The 8943-nt window shown below is 44.5% G+C and overlaps 1 protein-coding gene across 3 annotated transcripts in view; it reads left to right on the top strand.

Moving 5' to 3' along the window:
* The first annotated feature begins 652 nt into the window (after positions 1-652).
* Positions 653-8943, top strand: part of FECH (ferrochelatase) — a 33868-nt gene continuing 25577 nt past the window's right edge. The window contains exons 1-2 of one of the 3 annotated variants that reach the window (XM_068563070.1): positions 653-822; positions 5911-5956. In XM_068563070.1, the coding sequence (XP_068419171.1) occupies positions 756-822; positions 5911-5956 (113 nt within the window). In that variant the 5' untranslated portion in view covers positions 653-755. Of the gene's footprint in view, positions 823-5716; positions 5844-5910; positions 5957-8943 lie in introns of all 3 variants that reach the window. The other 2 variants (XM_068563069.1, XM_068563071.1) reach the window with 2 other exon arrangements.

Here is an 8943-nt window from a genome sequence, read left to right as displayed (position 1 = left end):
GGATTGGGGCCAGGCGGTCACCCTGCGAAGGTGCACAGACATGACACTGACGAACCTCACCGTACCAGCCCTCCAAAAAATGCATTTGCCGGACTGGCCTTCACTTTTCCTAATGCTATCACGTTAGCAGCATAATGTTTGCTTTCTGGTCCCAGCTGTCAAACTCTGCTGCATAGAGATACTACAGAGGAACTTAATAAGTATGTCATGAGTGTCTGATATAAAATAATTCCTTTTCTCATTCTGAAAACAAAGCAAAATAAAACAGGGTCGGTACAGTTGTGCTGTAACTAGGCCACAAAACTGGAGAATTGAGGCAAAAGCATTGTCATAGGTAAGTAATAGTAGTGGAAATGTCAAAAAAGTTCTTTGCGGAGTCGTGGCTGCAGTTCCTGCCTTGGTCAGGTGGGCGCATGCAACCAGGGCGTTCGTTCAGGGCGACCCGCACGGATTTTTGGTGGTTTGGGTGGAAGGTGCCAATAGCACAGCCTGTGACCCTTTCTTACCCTGGGCACCTCGCTGCAGCAGAGCGGGCTCCCGGGGAGGGGCGTGTCTGCACCTGGCCCCGCCCCTGAAGCCCCGCCCCGGCCCGGCACCAATGAGCGGGCACACAGCCTGGGCGCAGGGAGTGGCCTAGCCTGATAAGGAGGCGTGGGTGGTGGGTGCTGAGGTCTGCTGTTAGCCGTTGGTGGGGCCCGCGCCTGGGCGTGCTGCCGCGGGAGGAACCCAGGTCCCGGGCCGAGGCTGCCCCGGGAATGGTTTTAGTCGGCACAAACATGGCTGCGGCCCTGCGACCTGCGGGCGTCCTGCTCCGCGATCGGCGTAAGTGGGGCTGTTGCGGCCGCCGCCGAGGCGGGGACAGCGGGCAGCTGGCGCCGGGGTCCCCGGGCCTGGGAACTTCCAAGGAGCGGCGGCGGGCTGCGCAGGAAGCTGCCCGCGACGGGGCGAGGGGCGGATAAGGGATCCGGAAAGGGGCGCTCCCCTGGGAGCGGCGAGAGGGGGGTACGTGGGTCCCCCGAGGACCCTGAGAGGCCGCGGGGAGGGGTCCCGGAGTCACATCGGTCAGCTGGGTGGCCGTGAGCAGTGGCTGAATTTCTCAGAGCCTTAGTTCTTATCTGTAAAACAAGAATAATGATAGTCGCAGGATTGTTGTGATTTCGGGAGGCAGAGTGTGTTAAGGGCCTGCCATAGAGACAGTACCGTTGGCATCATTATCCTCATTATCACCATGGGCATCTACCCTGGGGTTCCCTCTCTGGTGGTGGAGGTCACACTGTGCCCACTGCTGCCCTGGCCCCTGGCATCACCCGGTGCTCACTTGTCCTTGTCAGCAGGACCCACCGCGGGGCAGCCCAGGCTAGTATTTTCTAGAGATATTTGGAGAAGAAATAAGACCCATGGACAACTCCCCACGTTTCTGATACAGACGTGAATGTAGGTTGTGTCCACAGGATGAACTGATGGGACTCTGGTTCAGACACACCTGGCTGGGTCACTAGCTCTGCAGCATTCCTGTGACGCCCCTGAGTGAGGCATTCACCCCAGCTTGAACTTTGCTAAACATAAAAGAAGGTCATACCTCATAGGCTTGCCGTGAAGATTAGCAGGATACAGGTAAAGCCTGTAGCACAGTCCCTGGCACACAGTAGATACATAGATAACCTCAAAATGTTCAGTTATTAGTATGTAAAAGGCTGCCACCTACTAAGATGCTTAATTAGTATATTTGAATGATGACTGGACACAGACCTGACTTATTTTTCTAAGAAGTTCCCTAATTCATCAATCTATCACCTACTGAGAAGGAGTGGAGGGTCCACTCTGAACCTCCATATCTTATTACAGGTGACTTTGTTGGGAAAATAATAAAGACCCAGTGTCCAATGACAATCAGGTCACTAAGTGCAGTGGGAGACGAAAGACATTATCTTTTAAGAAAAGGAAGCACAGTGCCAGTAACGACGGGGCTGAAAGAAGTATCAAATTAATCTTTTTTTTCACTGACCCTTCCTGTGGCAAAGAAAGTCTGACAGGCTCTAGAGTTGAGGTCATAGAACAATATGAGAAACTTTAAATGCTTTGTTGTCCAGGTTATAAGTAACCAAGTGGAAGGATTCAGAAACCACAGCAGAAGTAGATTTGAAGTTCAATTGAATTACAGACTCTGATTTTAGATGTAGTTATAATACTTTAATTATCTTATTTTATATGAAGGGATTAACATCTGGGTTAGAAAAAATTGAGTAGTAATTCTCAAAATGAATTCTCAAAGTAGAAAAGCAAAGTTTTACACTCTATGTTTTTAGCATAGTACAGAATTAATACGAAGCTCCCTAGTATATATGTATATAGTATATACATATATTTTAGAAAGTTAATAGAATAAAGAATTATTGTTCCTTTGTGGCATTTTCTTTCCAGATTTTTTACGTTAGGCATATATGTCTTTTGTAATTGGAAAAAAACAAATCTAGAATAATAAAAAAGAATATCAATGTTTAAATTAATAAATTAGAACATTCTAGCTCCATACTAGAAAAATAACAATTTTTTTCTTAAAGCCTCCCCTCCCCAAGTGTTTATTAATAGTTACAATATAGAACCTTATTTCTGTTAATTTTTAAAATGATACTCATGTTTATAAGGACCTTTTGAAATAATCTTCATCTCCTGTGTGATAGAAAAGGGCTGTATTAGGTACTTGTGTATCTTGTTTTCTACCCTCCCACGTACCACCCCCAAGCATCCAAAATATTAAATAATTTGCTTTTGGAGAACCACTTGATACCCATGAACTTCTTAAGTCACAGGTATACTTTTGAATGATTCACCTATTGAGTGTGTCCAGGCATTAATGAAGTTTTGTTTTCTTACATCATCTTCTTTTCTGCATATCCCTTGGTTTTATAGCTTTTATTGTTTGTAGGCCTTCCAAAGGTAAACCAGTTGTCCATGCCAAGAGTAGGGTTAGAATTACCTGGTCTTAGTTCATAAGTGAGCAGATCCTTACTATTGAGTGTTCTTACTTCATGCATTGTTCCAGACACTGTTCTTGGGGCTGGACATAGATTTTAAAAAATTTTCCTAATCTTTACAACAGCCCTGCAAGTTTGGCCTTATCACTATTTTACAGATGAGAAAAGTGAGGCTTGGAGTAGCTCAGTGAGTTGCCCAATTACTGTCACACAGCTTGTTTGGTCCTATCTGGAATTTCTGCTCAGATCTCTCTAGCTCCAGAATACACACTCTACACCACACGATGTAGAGTGCCTGTGCCTTTGAATTTCTCTTAAGCTGTGAGCTGAGTGTATTCAGGAGTCTCATTTGGTTCTTTGAATAATTACTTTAAACTCCTTTAGCTAGATTAATACTAATCATTTGGTAGGAGATACTCTGTTTTTCTAGAGGCTTCAGATCATCTGTAAGCCTCTACATGATCATTTTACAGATCATCAAGGGAGAGGAGTGTTTTAGAGAAGTCCTTGAGAGGTGGGTGTATTAACCCTATGTCCTGAGCAGAAAGGATCCATCATTAGCAGCATCAACTTCTCTGAGAATTTATTTAACCTCAGAGAAGAGAATTTTGTAAGTAGAGGGCATGGCAGTAGTTTTCGGCAGCTTGAAAAGCTACAAGCTCCCAAACTGTACTAAGCAATACTAATGTACTGGTTGGAGACTCTAGTCGCATCCTTATTCCGCACCCGCACCCCACCCCCGTTTAAAGTTTGCAGGAGGAAATCTTATTATATTACCAGCAGTCAAATTATGTAATGCCAAAGTTCTATTCTGATACCCCATGGAATCTGATGTAACCTCATTTATATAAGGAATTGCAGACATCGCAGCTTGATTGAGAACCTGGTTAAATCTCATCGTGCCGTTCAGAATTGAACTGGTCTAAAATAAGGAGATGTGAGCTGGTTTGAGACTTCATGTGAGCGGAATTGAAGTTCTTTATGTCAATCTTTGCACTTCCACTTTGAGTTAATAAGGATTATTCAGCTCAAGCTCACGTAATTGGCTCTGTTGGGAATGTGCACAATCTGGATAGTTGGAAATCTAAGTGGCCTGGAAATATCATTCTCCTATATTTTATAGACCTGCTAGGTGATAAAAAAAAAGAAGAAAAGATTCAGAGCAGGTGTAGTCCCTATGCTCTAGACACTTACCAAGGAAAATAATACTGGTACCAATTATATGAGGCAGGCCCTGTGAAGAGTGCTTCACTGGTCTTATCTGCTGCAATCTTTACAAGGATGCAGATAGCAGGGTTTCACCATTTTACAGCTGGGGAAACTAAGGCTCAGAAAGATTATAACCCAGCCCCAGTTACATTACTAGTAAGTGGCAGAACTGGATTCAGAGTCGGGTCCGTTGGTCCACAGCCCGGGTTCCTCACCAGAACACCTTTGACTCGTAAGTAGGAGGAGGGTAGAAGGAGACTGACCTCAGGCTGGTTTCAGGCCTGCTGGTTTGAGACTGGGGAAGGGAGGTTGAGTGTATACTGTGGGGCACGGTAGTAACTACTGTCCTGCATTGCCATCTTGAGTACCTACTGTGTGGTTTCAGTTCAGTTTCACTCTGTGTTGTTTAAGGATGAATACCCTTCACGCTATAACTGCGTATGGCCCATGGACTCCTCGATTCAGATAGGCTCTCCAGGCCCACAGCTAACTTTGTGGTGCCCAGGACAAGACCGTATACAGCAAGCTAACAGACTGTGAATTATGTTCTGTTCTGCTATGCTGACAAATAGACCTTGCTAACGGCCTGGGAGGGTGAACTCTTGAACTCTTCACAGTTCCTACAGAAATGCCGCGGCCTTGAGAAAGTTGCCTCGGGCGGGCAGACTTCCCTGCTTCTCTTCCCACTCCTGGCCTGCCCAGCACGGTGAAGAGCCTTGTGCGTACTCCAGCGTGTATGTATGTTCAAGCTCCATTCCTGACCCTATGAACAGCCACCCGTTTGGCTACCCTTCAGGTCAAGAATTGCTTATACTGACGGTGCGATCTGCCATCAAGAGGATGGATGCAGGAAAGAGGCCTGCGCCAGACCCTGGAAGTGGAGATTTTGGGGCAGGGAATTCTGAGGTCCTGGGTCCTGGGAGCCTGGTCAGGAATGGGGGGGCATGGACTCTGGGGGTCCATGCAGATGGCATACCCCACGGGGCAGGGTGCAGTAGGAGGCGGACCAGAATCGGCCCTTGAAAGCAGAGCACCTCCATCCCCCGGCCCTTGTCAGAGTCCGAGGGCAATCCTGGGGTTCTTAGTACTGGTACCATATTGGAGAAGGCTAGGAGGCAGATGTGAGATCTGTGCAAGTGGTTGAAAACTGGCCCAGCTTCCACTCCTTAAATCAGTGGCTCTTGACCTTTTCTGCAGGCTCCTCACCTTTCATAGGAGCAGCATGCTGCCATCATAACACGCAGTGATCTCATGAGGGATCTATCAAAAGCGGCGGCCGAGGCAGTGAGAGGAGGTGTGTGTAGCTTCTAAAAGGGCTCCATGCGAGTCCTGTAAGCCATCCTAGGGGACGCCATCCCACCCCCTCAGAGAGGCCTTAAGAGCCTTCCCCCACCTGCAGTGAAATGCTGGGGAAATCACCTCTGCTGTAGCATCTCTTTAAATTTTAGATCCAGGAATTATGCTCTGAGGACCTCTTCAAAAGCAATTACTTTCCAGCTAGATTTCACGCTGCCACTTTAATTTTGTCGCAGTGGTATATGGTGGCTCAAGGGCCTGTCAGCCACGGAGGTGCCAGTCGGGTGCAGCCACAGCAGCAGCTGCCACAGAAACAGCCCAACGTGCCAGAAGCCCCAGACCTCAAGTTCAGCCGGGGAACAGGTATGAGTCTAATTTTAGGTACTAATAAGGATTTCTCTTTCTTGATGCAAACACCGGTGGATACCAGCTACCTATGAGGAGAGGTGTTGCGAAAACCCAGTATGTAAGGAGCGGTATGTTATTTTCTTGGCTTCCTTTCAATAGCTGTTAAACGTATAGATTTCACCCCCAATTAAGGCTTTAAAAGTGTTTTTGAATTTTGACATTTTCTATTAAAATTTTTTTTTCCCAGCTTTATTGAGGTCTGGTTGACAAAAATCCCACAGGGCTTTTGTTAAAGGACACAGAGTTGAGTACAAACAGTCTGCAAATCGTGTGGGAATTTAGTTTCGGAATATGTCCCATAACATAAATTATGTGTATGCTGGAAATATGTTTATGAACCTAACATAATTATACTTATGAAATACATCTCCTGTGCGGGAAAAGGAATAACTAATCCACCAAGAATTTCTGTAGTAAACTGTTAATGCAGTGAATATTATTGTAAATGACATAATGTGATTTACAGTTTATTAAAGAAACAAAGTACGTTCCCTACCTCACCTCTGCTGTTTGCGGGTGGACGTCAGCAGGCATGGCGTTGCTACTGGGTGTCCTCTTCAATATCAGAGGCCACAGCTGTTTTCAAGTCTTCCTCTGGTAAAGAGGCAACAGAAGACTGTAAAGGTCACTTTTTAGATGAGTACACAGATAGGAGTAATGCACTTTAACACTGGGGAGAGAGAAAGAAAGAAAGTAGCTGTGAACTATTAACGCCTTGATCTTTCTGGTAGACCAGATGTTCTACGAGAGCTTTATAGCTTTGAAAATAGTCATATTTTGTGTTTGTTACTTTTCGTTGTGTGATCCTGGGTATGATGATGGAGCACTTAGTGAACTGAGGTTTGTTGGGGATAGGGCAGTAAGGTGGGGTCCCAAATCATCTCCTTTCGACTCTCGGGCCTCCTGAAAAACCACACGTGGGAAGGGAGACAGGAAGCACAGACACTGTCTCCATCCTGGGCGCATGCCCAGCAGGACGCCACTCCTCCTTGCCCCCCATGGCCCCTCTTTTCTCACCTCAGCCATAGTACAAAGTGCTTTAAGTATTTAGGGTTTGGGGTAAGTATTTGGTGTAAACTGAAGAACTGATTGGATGTGGAACCCTGGGAGAAAAATTATTTCATTACTGTGTTATCCTAGTGGCAAAAATCAGCAACATAAATCGCCTTAAGATTAAATTATTAAAATTGAATAAAAATCTAAAAAGACTCCCAAATTCTAGTAAGTAACTTTATATCATATTTATACAAAAGAAATCAGTTCATTTTAGAAAATACAGACAGGAAAAAAAAAATCACTGATAATCTCACCACCCAGTATTTTGTCTCTATACCTGTATCTATTAATATTTATTCAGTATATATTTATCAAAATGTGATAATACTACATATATTATTTTTATAACTTCCTCTTTTTATTTAATGTCTACCACATAACTATAAAAAGTCTACATAATTTTAATAGCCTAAGAGTATTTTATTAAATCTTAATTTATTTATGCAATCTCATGTTACAGGGCACATAGGTTATTTCTGGGTTTTAAATATTAGAGATGATGAAGTGGTGAGTGTCTTTGTGAGTCATTCTGATGCCAGATATGATGAAGGCCCTGTGCTACTTAGTGCTCAGACTACTCTAGACAATACTACACTACAAATTTGTCTGCAAAGGGCTGAATGGTACATGTTTTCAGGCTTTGTGGGCCCTTTGGTCTTGTTTGCTGCTATTCACCTCCCCCATCATAATGTGAGAGCAGCCACAGGTGATACGTAAACAAATGAGTGGAACTCTGTTCCAATAAAACTTTTTTTTTAATTAATTTATTTTATTTATTTATTTTTGGCTGTGTTGGGTCTTTGTTGCTGCGCGTGGGCTTTCTCTCGTTACGGCGAGCGGAGGCTACTCTTCGTTGCGATGCGTGTTCTTCTCATTGCAGTGGCTTCTCTTGTTGCAGAGCACGGGCTCTAGGCGCACGGGCTTCAGTAGTTGTGGCTCGTGGGCTCTAGAGCGCAGGCTCAGTAGTTGTGGCACACGGGCTTAGTTGCTCCGCGGCATGTGGGATCTTCCCGGACCAGGGCTGGAACCCGTGTCCCCTGCATTGGCAGGCGGATTCTTAACCACTGCGCCACCAGGGAAGCCCTGTTCCAATAAAACTTTATTTACAAAAGCAGGCAGGGGGTGTGTGGGCAAATTTGGCCCATGGACTGGAGTTTGCCAAACCCTGTTCTAGAGGCAGCATAGATCCTCTGGCCAATTACATCTTGGAGATTTAATGAAGAGCTGGGATTTGTTTTTTATCTTGATGCTGACTATATATAGTAGAATAGAATTAATCTGTTCCTTTAGTAATTGATGAGCTTAAGTTTTGGTTTGTCCAATTAATAGTTCAAAGGAAAAACCTCATGTTTTGAGAGTGCAAGAATATAAATGGCAAAATGTGGCAACCTTTTCAAATGAGAAGCTTTCAATATGTTTGCCGTATACGCTTTTACATTCAAACAAGGGGAACTTGATCATTCAGACTTTGGTGTCAGATGTTCTGTGTCTGGAGGGGAGAAGAGACAGTGACCCTTGGCTAAAGCTTTGCAGTTCACATTCGGGAATAGAGGGGTGTTGGACTAGGGCTTCCTAATGCACCATTCGTCATGCACAACACAGTTTTGAATTAAGTGCAAGCGTATTTAGGTATTTTCAAATCGTGTGTTTCTTTCATGTATAAGATCAACATGGTTTGCAAAACATGGATTTGCAGGGCAGAGTAACATCCCATTTAAAGCCACTCTTGTTCTGAGCTCAGGTGTTATAGATGAAAAACAGTTCTAAATCCCGTTTGCACATTGATGCCCTCTGTGGCTTAGGTAAGTCTCTTAGCGTGGGGTTTCTTAACCAGTAATCTGTTAACTGGCAGCAATCCATGGAAAAATGCACTTAATTTATTGTGAGTCACAGCTTTTGAGGGTGAGAGACAGAATCCCAGAACACCAGTGGCCTAAGTAGAAAGATTAAGGGAATAATACAATTTCACAATGTAATGAATCTGGAATTTTCAGGTATC

The sequence above is a fragment of the Eschrichtius robustus genome, chromosome 14 (genome assembly GCF_028021215.1).
Source record: "Eschrichtius robustus isolate mEscRob2 chromosome 14, mEscRob2.pri, whole genome shotgun sequence".
NCBI lineage: Eukaryota > Metazoa > Chordata > Mammalia > Artiodactyla > Eschrichtiidae > Eschrichtius > Eschrichtius robustus.
This window is presented reverse-complemented; position numbering and strand designations above follow the sequence as displayed.